The sequence below is a fragment of the Stigmatopora argus genome, chromosome 18, assembly GCF_051989625.1.
Source record: "Stigmatopora argus isolate UIUO_Sarg chromosome 18, RoL_Sarg_1.0, whole genome shotgun sequence".
Taxonomy (NCBI): domain Eukaryota; kingdom Metazoa; phylum Chordata; class Actinopteri; order Syngnathiformes; family Syngnathidae; genus Stigmatopora; species Stigmatopora argus.
This window is the reverse complement of record NC_135404.1, coordinates 11,351,303-11,365,237: the sequence shown is the minus strand read 5'-3', so window position 1 is coordinate 11,365,237 and position 13,935 is coordinate 11,351,303. Positions and strand designations below refer to the sequence as shown.

Genomic DNA, 13,935 nt, shown 5'->3' with positions numbered 1-13,935 from the left:
CCAAAACCAAATGTAGATGCTCAGTTTGGCAGGCTCCGCATGGAGTGTCCTGACCAGACAAAAGCAGGGGAGGGAAATACAGCCAATTTATTTATATTCGCTGTGGTTTCGCATGTTACGTCCTAGACTTTCAGACCCTGGGTGGATATTCCATCTGAAGATGGACGGATGGAATTCCATTGACAGACTTAAACCCTAGAAGTATAAACTAAATAAACTCCATAGGATTAATGTCACAGCCGTGCTTGTATGTGTTAATCGAGCAGGAGGTTTGAATGTATGGTCCGACTGCCCAATTTTGGTCTTTTTAAAGCGCAACCTTGGGTTTGAAAAACGGTTCTTCCTTTACGACTTCTTAACACTTTGTGTGATTGTCAATAATGGCAGAGCGGGAGTACGCGTGAAATTCGAGCATTGTCAGAATCACAATGTTGAGCTCCTTCCCTTCAGGGGGATGACCTCAGCGCTGTCAGACGAGGCATGGAACCAATTTGGGGGAGCTCCCCGGAATGGCTTGTGCGTTTAGCTCTGTCAAAACTAAGACATTTTGGACCTGCATGCACTCTCTGCTGCGGTGGATACAACATCAGAAGGGTTTGGACTTTAAGGATTGAAATTTTTAAAAAAAATCTGACTCATTTCCAGGTACTGTTCCTGCGTGGGCGCGCTCATAAATGAGTCAACCAAAGCTTTTTGGATATAGGAAGGTTTTGGGGGATACATATGGTCATGGACAAACACACGTACACACAGGGTGGCTGCGGCCAGCTTAGACCTCTCTGGTCAGGAGTGGCTGCCAAGAGCGAGCCCAACAGTGGAACACTGGGAGTCTTGTGCCTGATTTTGGAGACTCTCGTCTCTCTCCCGACCTTGCTTCAAAATATACTGCGGCTTGAAGGAACAGCACTCTCAGCAGTAGGGAGGCCAGGCATGGAAAATTTAGAGGAGTTGGGGGAAACTTCGGCGGAATTCATTCTCATCTGTGGGAATGAGCCTTTTCTCTTAATGGTTTTAGCACATTTACTGCACGGGGGGAATGGGGATAACTGACGTGTGGCGGTAGCTGGTGACTTTATTCGGCAGGGGAGCTTTATAGTTCTTAGCACTTAATGTTGGCTGGTGCAGCCACTGTAAGACCGACATCTCATAATAATAACTTGTCTTGTTCATGGTGAGTGTTACTGCTGTACTACCCTATAATTTCTCACTTTTCAAATGCTGGTAATGAATATTAAAACTGGCCCGGAATGGTTGATGAACATGTAGTAAATTTGGATAAGAACAAGTTTACAAAAGTGGCACGGAACTAATGAAGATGATACGTAATATCCAATAAAAGAGCTATAATAAGACACCTACCTTGGCAAAAATACAACTCCATTTTTATTGATATGTTCAGAGCATATTTGAATTATATAGTGAACATTAAAAAAAATTGTCTTACCTTATTTGGCATCATTGGGGGAAAGGCAACCATTGAGTGTATTTCAGAGGACTTTTTGTTTTTTACAGGTTATTTGCCTGAAGCTGGTCTTTCCGGCTCAAAGCAAGAGAGCGGCAACTGTAAAATAGTAAGGTGTGTTCTTCAGTTATTTTTTTATGCAGATTAAAACACACAACAACTCACAGATTTGGTTCTCTTAACCCAATGGTTAACAAGCATGAATTTATAAGCTGTCACATGAAATAGGAACAGGAATGGTTTAAAAAAAAAAAGGGAAGCCCATATAAAAGTCAATCCAAATGTTTGTTCTATATATTTTTTAACATGACTATCCAAAGAGGCCTTGATTTTCCTTTCATCATTCTATTTTCTCGACTGGGAAAATTCACCGGGAGCCAACAAAGGGCATACATGAAACGGAGCATATCTGAGAAGATATTTGATCATGGCGCCGTGGTCGCGGCCCCTCTGCCTCTGTGCAAATCCCACTGCTCTGATACCCAAATTAGCGCAAAAACAGTTAACCTCAAACTACAGGCTCCTCCAGTCATAACTATACCCTCATGACGAAAGCCTTTTATGTGGGGGTAAAACAAACAGTTTTTATTGTGATTTCCAGGAGTAAAAAAATGAGTATGTCAAGAGAAGTGAACATTGTCTACATTGTCATCCGTAAAACACAGGTTCAATGAAGGCTATTTAGTATCAATAAATCTTAACCGTGACAACGACGAAGAGACAATCGACCAAAAGACCGGCGACCAAAAGACCGGCAACCAATCGACCGTACACAGGTTAAACGTGACATGAAACGCAAATATCAGCGCCAAGTCGCAGAGGTCAAAGAACTCTCTGTTCCCACTAAAAACGGTCAAATAAATACAGGCTGGATTTATTGTATACACATCGGATTTCTGTACATTTTGTTCTCCGCGACTAGAGCGATGCCCAAGGATGTGAAATCCGACATATTTTGACTGCTACCGCCCCGCGTCGACACCTCGCCACACCTCGATACACCTCAACACACTTCATCACAGAAGGAGTTACGATGCACGGGCACGCCTGTGGGCCGGGAAAAAAAAAATGACGAGGGAAATGAACCGCGGCCAAAAAAACGGGCCCACGCTCAGAAAAGGTGGATTGGCCCGATAGCAGGAAGTGAGCGAGCACTGCGGGGAAGGGAGGAAGAGAGGCGGGGTGTGGGGTTTGGGATAAAGGGGGGGGGCGCCGCTTCCTGTCGCCATTCCTGCCTACCCACATAGACAGCCGGAGAAAGAGCGTATATCTGAGGCGGACTGCGGGCCACATGACATTCTCTCCTCGTCCCTCGCTCGCCTCTGCGCCGAGTGATGTGCGCCCTCCCCTTTTGTCGGTTTCTCCCTCCCTCCTGCCCTTCAAAGCTTTGACATGTCATCTCCCACCACAAAAACAGAGGTGGGAAGACTCGCTGGCGCTACCGCTGCCTCAGGGTGTCTGGCACTGAAGCTGCCTGCAAATACAGCAGGGAGAGGAGAAGAAGGAGGATTTGAGGGAGAGACAGTGAGGATGACAGAAGGACGAAGGGATACAGATGACGGAAAGACAAACATGGCAAAAAAAAAAGAGTAAAAAGCAGGACCGTTCGCGCCGAAGGAGCCTCGTAAAAGGCGGGCTGTCATTGAAGCCGTTATGATGGAGGGCTTTAAGATGTGTCTGTTTTTTAATGTGACACTGGCGCAACCACACTGTTGCCACGTGAGTCACACAGACTTGAAACAGCTGTCTAGAAAGGGGGCACTCCATACTTGGATGGGGCATGCGGGGACCAGAACCACAAAAATATGGGGCTTCCCATTAAGATGGGACAAATTTAATGAATTGTATCCAGATAAATTAAAAAAATGTAGGCCAGCCACAATCCTGTAAGTGAACATATACTCTTCTGGTTTTCCAGGAAGAGTACATCGACCAACTTCAAAACAGAGAGAGAGAGCTACTTCTCATGAATAAAGGATTTCTAGGCCAAATGTTTGCTGCTTGTTTGCCACAAAATTTGAAGATTGACTTAAGGAGCAATTACGCACTTGGCTTCCAAGCCTCTGAGGCTTGGGGAACGAATCGGTGAATGGCTGCTGGACAAAGTAAGCACTTCTGACCAAAGTAGGCCTTGCCATCAGCTGAAGCTGTCAAGGAAGCCACAATACAAACAAGATCTCTGATAACATGGCCCAATTCTCTGCTTGCGAAGGAATTCCCCCCCAACGCCCAGTGACTAAAATAAACTTTTAATATCAATGGCTAGAAACAACAGTATGGCATTACGCTTGGCGGACACTATGCCTGTTTTCTTGCAACATTGACACAACAAAAAGTCTGACAGATAACAGCAGTGTAGATAATCAAAGCACTTTACTAAACTTTATGATTAGCAAGGATACCAGGTTACAAATGACATGAGCATTAACTACTTAATGTTGCAGTTAAATCAGATGTTTCTATAAACAATGGAGCAAAAAAAATAGAACCAGCAATAACCACAACAATTAACAAATCATTCAGCTAATGACTCATTTTGCCTCCATTGCAATCAGCATAATTATTATGTTACGCAATTTCCACAGAACATGTTGAAATTGGGCTTAATTGGAATAGGCTTAAAATTGCAACATTTTTGCCAGGACAACATATATGTCACCATGACAACGCAACGACTCACAACAGGAGGGAAATGACAGCAACCTCAGAGTGGGATTCACTTCATTTTTTTACCCCGATTTTTTTAAGGTACCATACATAAGCATCTTTCAACAATCTCCTGAGTACAAAAGAGAAGGAAGAACATGTCAGGGTTGAATTTCATAATGTAGTAACCACCCAATATGTGGTTAGCACTACTATTGTATTTTCTTTTTTTGCGTAACACCTCAAGGAAGCATTTTTTTCCTCAAATAAATTGTATTGCAGGCAGCGTTTGCATAATAATGTAACCTTTTTATGCCATTGTAAAACAAATCTAAAATGGCACCGGCTCAGTGTGTCGGGCTGAAAAAGAATGACATTTTAATTGAGCATGATGCCTAAGCCGTAGTGGAATACGAATGAAGTATGAGGAATCATTTTCATTGGGTATGACCGCATAATCACAAGTCGACACACTGTGATTTACTTGAAGCTTTTTTGGGGCCTCTGAGTGATACGTTTGCCGTTGACATCACCTCCAAATGCTTCGACTGGCTTAAATTTGAACGTGTGCTATCCGTGACACTGCATCTTTTGGGTCGTTTGGCAACAAGATTGGAAAGACACGTCCGTCCCAATACACGATGAACCCATAAAGCAGTCTGAGACGCAGCCATGGCGGTACCAGATTGAAGCGCTCGAGCACGCAAAAGCAGTATTTCACTCGCAAGACAACACTGAAGAGCCATTTTTTTTTCTTCTTCTCAAGAGAGGAAAAACCACAGAAAAGTGCCACAGGGCACCAAACGAGAAAAACAACTTGGAGAACAAGAGAGTTGGCGTTACTCGGGCAAGATGAAGAAGAAGCATGATTTATTAGCGCATGTCAGCGAGGCTGCACCGCCTACCATTGTATGGATGGAGAGCTCATCGCATCATGTCTGCTCTAGTTTGCTGTGTGGAACTTCGACTCTAAACCGGTTAGTCATCTGCTGCGAGTGTGATTTAAGTCATGAGGGAGTTTGGCATTAATGTTCATTCGTTTGCATTTGGTCCAAACGTTTTTAATTATATATTTGCGCCAAACTTTTTTTATTGCAATATTCTAGACTGGTTTGCATCTTCAAATCATTACAAAAATTATTAGGCTGTGTAATGACTGTCTGGACTGTCTAAGCACAAAAAAATGGCTGTCTTTTTTTTTTAATGTGAGGATAAGCAGTTTGAAAAATGAATGAATGAATTTTTGGGGGGGGGGGGGGGATTTGGGGCTATAGGATACATTGGCTAGATTCAGACTGGGATGCGATAGTAGTTCTCAATTTTGGAATCCAAGTTTTATGACTGAATTATATCAACAAGTTATTTGAAAATGTAATGCAGACTATAAAACAATACTATATAAGTTTCAATAGTAGTTTACTAGACCACGGATTTTAACACCAAATTGCTAAATATGAGACTTCAGGAAGAGGATTGGGAGTGCATGTTTGATACAAGAGTGCCACCTGCTGATCAGATCCTCATTCTTTCAAATTCACTCAGATAAACTTCCCAAACAAAATACATAATCATGTATTAAGCAAGACAAAATGTGTAGCTGCAGTACGCTTCAAACTAAAGTGTCTGGAAATGAAACTTTCAAAAACACAGTAGGGCAAGTCCTCCATATTGAGTAGAGGTCTGAGGATCAGACACTCCGTTCAACTTTGAGTTTCTCCTCAGGCATAGTAGAATAACCTTTTATAGTTAATTCCAGCTGAGGATAGAGTTTTTTTGATCCAATATTTACCTAATTTGAGTGGTAGCTACTGCCAAACATCACCCAATGTTGGCATTTGCCTGTCCAGCCCTTCAGCAGAACTTTCCAACTTTTTATTAGTGGGAAAAGACTGTGAGGCTCCCAATAATGCGTAGCAGAGGAAACGCAATGGGAAATCACTTAGTCAAAGAACTGACAGAAAGCGTTTGTTTCATATTACTTCAAACCACAGACAAATTAAGAGTTGATACGCTGACAATTTCCCCCTTGCCTGAGGGATGGCAATCAGTTGTGGAGTAGGAAGCATTTGGAACAAACAATAGGCAACATCATTTCAGTGCACCAAGTCATAAACTAGATCACATTTAAGGAATCCACAAGAGACTTTGACCACAAGCGATAAATCACAGAGATGAAGCAGATAAAGAAAGTTCCAATTAAAACCATGTGTCTATCAAAAAAACTGGGACAGTTATCAGCATGTTCTGTTCAAGCTCTTAAAACACATACAAGTTTTTAGTTTTATTTTGCAATAATGTGTCAGTCAATTAAATATGAATTGCACAATTAGATTTTATCGCTGACTTATATTTGAACATTTCATTGAAAGGCTAAGTGGAGAAAGCACTAGAGCTGTGACAAAATAGTTTAAGAACCAATCAATCTGTCAAATCTCTTTGTATATAATGTAAATCGGATGAAAAAAATATATAAATTTCCAATCTGCTAAAAAAAACAAGCTATTTCAAACAGACAGTACAGAGAATACACAATGCATGATTCAGCATATTTTTTTTGGTTTGCAAAAGTAATAACTGATCAATACATATGTCATATTTTCACTTGAACAGCTGCAATCCTGAGTCTAAGTATCAAACCTACCGCACATGGCGAAGTGGAGATCAGATCAAAAAATGACGGTCTTGACTACGTTACATGGAAATCAAGTGTTCTATCATCATGGGAACTCTTTGTGACTCAGCTATTTCATATGCAAATACTGTGCTGCCCCTGTAATTCCTTTTGATTAGCCACTCCACAATTAATTGTGTCCTTTTCAGGATCAAGTCCATCATTTTTTCTAGTTTCTCAAAGCACCTGCAGGCTGATCAAAACATGATGTATGGACGTGTAATTTTGTGGAGTGGGCGGAACATTGCGGAAAGGGGTGTGGACAAAAGGGTATAAAAGGTCCTAAAGAGACCCACGAGGGATTTTAAAGCGTGTTTCATTTTGAAACAAGACAGTTGCATGGGACAGACAGTTAGAGGAATGGATAATTATCAAGTTCCATTTGTTTTTGTGCTTTTTTTCACTTTGGTACAAATCAATCATGGAGTGTCTCACGGACAGGAGGAACGGTTGTTACTACACGACTGGCGGGTGAGTTGACACCTCTGTTAGCCTGGGAGTGATATGTGTTGAGTTTTGTTTACTTTTTTTGCCGTGGTAGGATCAAGATAAATCCCTGCGCTGGACTATGGTTCGGCCAATTGCAGCAATGGTGAAGAGATCTAAAGCCAATCGATTCTATGGTCTCATGGGGAAACGCTCAGGTGATGCTCATGCGCCATGTCATTCATCCCTTGAAGACCTGTTATTTGCCTATCTGCCTGCTTAGAAACATGGAGAAGAGTTTACATATTCTCAGATCCTCATTAGGCATTGGAATACTTTAATAAATCAAGGCAAAAGATGGTTTTCTCTTACAGAATTTGAAACCCAAAGAACCTTGTTTCCAGCGACCATTTGGACACATTTTTCGAGAATCCACACAAGCAGGCTATGATTGACAGTATAAAAACCTGAGGTTGTTTTATTTGATTTTTCTGTGCATTCTTTTACAGTGGTAGTTTTCAGTGTTTTCAGTGTTCGTAATATCAAAAATTATATAATTTCACTATTTGGCAGGTTGACCAAAGGAATGCTTACAAATCCTGTACTGATGTAAGAAGCAAGAAATAAGGACAACGTTAAAAAAACAAATACGATGACACAGTGCTTATGCCATTGTTTTGCCTAATTTAGAAAATCCTAATCATTCTTCTTTAGCTTCACATCTGAAATGTATAAAAAAATGTCTAACTGCTCCAGCTAATATAGATATGTATTGTTTTATATGAGCTAAACATTCATGGAATCGACTGTCATTTAACATTCAATGCAAGCTTGAGATTCTTCACCGTTTCATTTGACAAACAGAGACTCCAATTTTAAAAAGTTAACAAACAAAAAAGGAAAAAAAAAATACCAAAAAGGATACTGCTCGATACTGACAAAAGGTCGAGGCTAATTGCGGCTGGTGAGGCTGAAGGTGAGTTTATTGAGTAGCCTGAGAATCTGAACAATTATGTCCCCTTGGGAGGGGTCCATTTCAGTGAGCTGGGGTCAATTATTTTGTTTCCATTGCCTCTCTTGACTTCCTTTGCTTTCCACTCATCAATCAAGTCCTGTATGGAGAGAAACGACACAGAGCAGTGAGTACAAGACACAACGGACGCACGTGTATATGTAAATTAGCTAAACAGGGGTTGAAATGATTTGGATGGGAAAATGCACAGGACATCAAGCATCGTTAACTTAAGGATGCGAATTAAGTTACATGCTTAGGTAAAACTAGCAAGCGCACGTTAAAAGCCACAGCTATGTCTTAGTTAGTCAAAATGTCTAGAAATCTAGATAAAACATGCATTAGCTTGAGCGCTAACACACAATAAACATGCATTAGCTTGAGCACTAACATACAATAAGCATGCATTAGCTTGAGCACTAACTGACAATAAGCACGCATTAGCTTGAGCGCTAACACACAATAAGCATCCATTAGCTTGAGCTCTAAACTACAATAAGCATGCTTTAGCATGACTGCTAACCTACAATAAGCATGCTTTAGCATGACTGCTGATCTACAATAAGCATGCATTAGCATGAACACACGCACTGGGTACATAAGCGTAAAAACAACGATGGCATGGGGGGGGGGGGGGGGGGGGTCTCGATTACATGCAGAGGAAGGGAAACAGGCAAAAGGGAGGAGTTCTTACCTGTCGCTTCAAAACCAAGTGCTTTCCTTTCCAGTACTTGAGCATCTGAAGAGACTGTAGCGTGCTGACAATATCCACGGGATTGACGGCGGTTTCCTGACTAATTTCTGTGCGTCAAGACAGCACACCCTTGTTCAAGCTTGTAAATCTTTTTCCTTTTGTTTTTGTTTTTGATTTTGATTTGAATTTTATGTATACATGTTTGGTTCTCACTCCAGAAATACATTTTTTTGGTGTTTTGTGTTTTTGGATCATACCTTTGATTGAAATCTCTTTCCCTTGGAAGTTGTGCATGTATCGGAGTAACACTTCCTTCCAGTAGCTGCGATAGCTGATGAGGCCGAGATCAGACAAAGGCCTCTCTGGCGAACCGACCTTCTCCTCCACTTTAGACAGCAAATAGCCTTTAAAAGAAAAAAAAAATCAGCTTGGACGCCTTTTGATTGTTAGATAATCAATGTGTATATAATACATACTGAAGTCAATGAGCATCTTGCCAAAGCCCTGCCTCATGTACTGAGGCATTGTCAGAATGCAAGAAACATTGTAGTTGAGGAATGAATTCTTCTCCTGAAAAACAAAAAAAGAGAATGAGGAATCTGTATTTTGTTTTTGCAATTTAGTCTGTTGCACAAATGTGTATTTACCTTAGAAAAGTATCCTACTAAATGGCAGCCTGTGTTATCGGCCTCGGTCATGACATAAAAGAGAAAAGGCTCCACGTCGTAATAAAGTGTTTTGTGGTCGAGGAACAGTTTGGCAAGTAAACACAAATTCTGGCAGTAGATCTACAGAGAAAAAAAATCCCCTTATCAAATAAATGTTAGCCACGCTTGTATTGGTTACTCACTCTAAGAAGACTGTCAGCAAACTGTACAATTTGAATAATTACATGAACTCACCTTATTTTTCTTGCCGTCAACTTCAAACACAGATATGCCACTTTTTCTGTACACTTCGTCGCCTGGAGGATGTTTCCACACACATTTAGCCTAAAACAAAGGCGGAGTTTAAATTGTCAATACAAGCAGTTCTCATATGGTTGGAATCATATCCACGATTCTCACCATGTGTCGCCTAAGGATGGTCTGGCTTTTCATGTACTTGAGGCAGAATTCACACACGTACAGGCGACCCAAGCGGGCGTACTCCTCGGGATAGGGCGAGTGATACCAAGTGTCCAGCTCGTAGCGGCCAAACAGGATGGTTTTGATCATGTTGCTGCCTTCGGTGATCTGACCCTGAATGCGAAGTTTCTCCTGGAGGGAAAAAAAAAAAACAAGGTAGGATGGAAACAATGTGTAACATAAACAATAAATGACAAAGAAACTGTCCTTGAGCACATGTGATTTTACTTCTTGTTCTTAATGTATATCCTGTTCCAATTATTAGATTTTTCCCATTACTATTATTTTCCAAGGAAGAGATTATTACCAGGTCTTCCGAGGCACGAGCCTGAGCTTTCCTGAAAAGCTCCAAGTCATAATCACTGGTGATGTTCTCCAGCAGAGGTTCCCTGGTGTTGCCATGCGTTTGTCGATGTTCCTGTGGGACCCACAATAAAGAGAAAACAAATATGAGACCACAAAATGACCCACGACCAGTAAAGGAGATGTGCTATGCTACCATGTGTTTTTCTTTCTGCTCCTTCTGCAGGCCTGAGTTTCTCCCCTTCCTCATTTCAGCTACTTGCTCTTTGTATCTGCTCTGCTTTGATGTAGGCGTCTAAATAAAACAACAAAGGACAGGCCACACATTTACACGATTTTACAGATTGATTTCAGAGTCTACTTTGTTTACTCGGATTTCAAACGAACTTGATGACGTGTCGCGTGGCGAGAATTGGTCTCTTCTTGTCCCTTCATGTCCTCGTCTAGCTTCTCACGGCTGACAGCTTTTACCTAATATAGAAAAAAAGCCCAATATTAGTTGTTTTAAAATATATATATATATATATATATATATATATATATATATATATATATATATATATATATATATATATATATATATATATATATATATATATATATATATATATATATATAAATAAAATAACTTTGGCTTAGCATTAAAAAAAAATTCTCACTTTGCATTCATCTGCAGAGAGATTGTGATACAGAGGGCATCCCGACACAGCAAAGTGGCGTTCGTGTTTTCCTGTGAGATGACCTGTTTCAAAGCAACATCATTAAAGGAAACAATATTTTGTTGTAATAGTTCATTTCAGCCACTTTAGACAATCGTAAGGCAATTTTACCGAGTGAATTGCAACCAGGCGTTGGGCATTTCATGTTAAAGTTGTACGTCTCGTGACACCGACGACGTTTGGGACGATGGGAGAGGTCCTTATCCGAGTCTCTGTTGACCTGATCTTTGGCCTGGCTCTCATCGTGCGAAGCATTTGGGCTCGAGATGTCCAGCTCGGACTCGGAAGATGGCGCATTTCCTGTGGGGGTCAGTGGTGGAGATTCGTCTTGGTCTGCGGCTTGCTTCAAGTCAGCCGTATCTGCGGCGAAGAGTGGGTGCTTATTTAACTAATGGAATGACAATGAATACCATATTGTCGTTCAAGTTTACCGACCGTGAGAGCTCTGGCTCAGGCGAGTGGAGGCCCTGGTGAGACGCTGTCTCTTGGTCCTGTTTCCATCACTTTCCGAACTGTTGGTTTGCTCTCTCTCGGCAGAGGAGTCTGAATCTTCAGTTGCATCGGAACCACTCCCTGCCATATGTCTCTATTGTGGAATACAAAAAACAAAGTAAGCCATTGTTGTCTTTAGCGGGCCGTAAAATTACAACGAGGTTGAAGCCTGCTTACTTAGTTTATCTCTGGTATTTGGGCATACGGGTCACCCCGAATGGCAAATGATTACGTATAAATTTAGTAGTTCTCCCTTACGAAACCTCAATTTTGGTCAATTTTGTATAGAAAGGCCAGTTCGCAAGCAGTTAGCCAGCAGTTAGCCTGAACACTCGATGTCCGTTACTTCATGTAAAACCTGTTTAATTACATGACGCGCACAGCTGCGTGTAATCAACCGCACCGGTGGTAGCGGTCTCGTTTAAACACGCACCAAACTTCATAAATAAAATTACAAATTTGAGAATTTCCATTTAGCTTCATTGTCTTGGCAACAATTTAGAACTAGTGGGAGATTCGGCGTCTATATTTTCCAAAATAACACGTCTTGTACAACGTTTGAAAGACAATACTATTAGTATACAAGTTAGCCTCGAGCTAACAACATGCTAGACTACAGCAACAACGGTGCGCCGTTTCGAAACTTGCTAGGCACATTTTAAATGTGAAAACACCTCAAAAAATCATTAGCATGTAAAATTTCAACTAATGTAGCAAAAGACGAAGTATAGACATAAACACTGTTTCTAACTTAACTAAACAAGCTAACCCTGTAGCCAATGTCACTAGCATTTATCGGTAGCTTTCCATTTCTTACCTGACGCCTGCGAGGCATGTTCAGTTTGACTTGGTTTTGCTTGGCTGGTGCGTTTAAAACAAATGGCACCAATTCGTTCGATTAAAAGTTGTCAATTGAACGTATAATTGTCTTAATATTAGCTAAATGTAAGCAGAGTAGTGTGGATCCAGCGCCATGTCGCCCAAAATGTTTGACGATACATTGACCAAACAGTAGGGGGCAGCATTGTTGCAGTACATCTCCGGTTCTTTTATTGTTGGTTGACAAGGCAGTTTAGTGACGTATCGCCACCAACTGGTTAGGAGTAACAACGCATGGTTATGTTTCATTTAATTCATTTTAGTGTCTTTTTCCATAATAATTCGCATTTTTGAGCAGCCTAAAAAAAAAAAATCACAAAATATTGCACGCTTATCGGACCAGGAAAAGTGTTGTTGTAGTTTACTTTTGTATTTATTGAATTTTATATTTTAAAGCTCTAAATCCCTAGACGGAAAGTCTTACGTAAAACCCCAAGTTGCCAAATTTGAGTTAGATTATGAATGAGTCGGTGAAAAAAAATACATATATATTTGGGCAAAAAAATTGGGTGAATTTATTTTATTTTATTCTAAAATTGCAGATATTGACAAGTTGTTGCCTTATGATGTTCATCCATTTCATACCCCCAAAAACAGCGGTTACGTTTGTGTATGTAATTCCCTTGCAATTCCTTCTTTGGGATTGCCTCGGAACTTAATTGCCTTAATGTTTTGTCATGATCTACGCTCATTATGCTTAACGACTTGTTTGGTTTGTGAGCAAACACAAATGTCGGCGCCTCAGAGGCATCTCTTAATGAATCTCGAAGGGCTCGCAACGGCGTAAACAGCTGAGATGCTGTTTTGCAACACTTGCAACAATTTCCCCAGGCACCAATTTGAGCTTCCCTCACAGAAATCCACTTTTTTGGATCTTTAGAAGAATGAAAAAAAGATATTCAGAAATATTATTTGCATTGTAAACCAAGTTGTATATTACGGTTTGCAGGGATTGAATTAGGAAGGCTATTGTATGTATGACGGCTCAAAATGTAGTTTATAAATTCTTCAGTTTTGAATTCCATAGTCTGCTTTTTTCCCAATTAAATAAAAAATAAACTTTAAAAAAATAGCTATTTGTGCCTTCTAATTCACAATTGTTTGTACAATAGACAATTTTATATCGAATAGAGCTCCACATTTATTATAAAAGGCCTTGCGGCCTTCTATTCCTGCATGTAGTACATTTTGAAGTATAACCTCTCCTCTTTTAGCAAGAAAAAATGATGAGGGTTGATGTTTCCTAGTAAACAATCATTTATTTATAATGAAAAGACGGCCTAGTGTTAAAGGCCGCGTGGTGAGAAAAAGCCATTAGACACGAGGGACATTAATGCCGCTAACCAATTAAAATACACACTGGGATTTGCAATTCATAAGATTGTTTCCCTTGTGAGTTGAAATGCCTTTAGTCCTTTTTTTAGTATATTTTTGATAATATTCACTCGCTTTTAATCATAATCTTATGGTTAAACACCCGTTGTTTTTTTAAAATCCTCAGTGT

The 13,935-nt window shown here is 40.5% G+C and overlaps 1 protein-coding gene and 1 long non-coding RNA gene across 2 annotated transcripts; one reads left to right on the top strand and one right to left on the bottom strand.

The window, feature by feature from the left end:
* The first annotated feature begins 7,102 nt into the window (after positions 1-7,102).
* On the top strand, positions 7,103-8,759 carry LOC144093196 (uncharacterized). Its single transcript, XR_013306221.1, has 3 exons — positions 7,103-7,250; positions 7,321-7,423; positions 7,580-8,759. It is a non-coding gene; the product is annotated as an uncharacterized LOC144093196 (long non-coding RNA).
* kat7b (K(lysine) acetyltransferase 7b) lies at positions 7,657-12,557 on the bottom strand. The gene is made up of 14 exons (XM_077626529.1): positions 12,370-12,557; positions 11,496-11,646; positions 11,172-11,420; positions 11,001-11,083; positions 10,729-10,812; positions 10,538-10,636; positions 10,346-10,456; positions 9,979-10,170; positions 9,814-9,903; positions 9,559-9,699; positions 9,388-9,481; positions 9,169-9,315; positions 8,912-9,018; positions 7,657-8,317 (listed from the first exon to the last, which is right to left on the bottom strand). The coding sequence occupies exons 1-14, from the start codon at positions 12,385-12,387 to the stop codon at positions 8,216-8,218; spliced, it is 1,668 nt and encodes a 555-aa protein (XP_077482655.1). The 5' UTR covers positions 12,388-12,557; the 3' UTR covers positions 7,657-8,215.
* Positions 12,558-13,935: the final 1,378 nt, after the last annotated feature.

Coding starts and splice junctions, on each gene's coding strand:
- kat7b (XM_077626529.1), bottom strand. Junction 11,421..11,495: donor CCTGAGCCAGAGCTCTCACG/GTCGGTAAACTT, acceptor TCTTCGCCGCAG/ATACGGCTGACTTGAAGCAA. Junction 10,813..11,000: donor TCTCTGCAGATGAATGCAAA/GTGAGAATTTTT, acceptor TTTCTATATTAG/GTAAAAGCTGTCAGCCGTGA.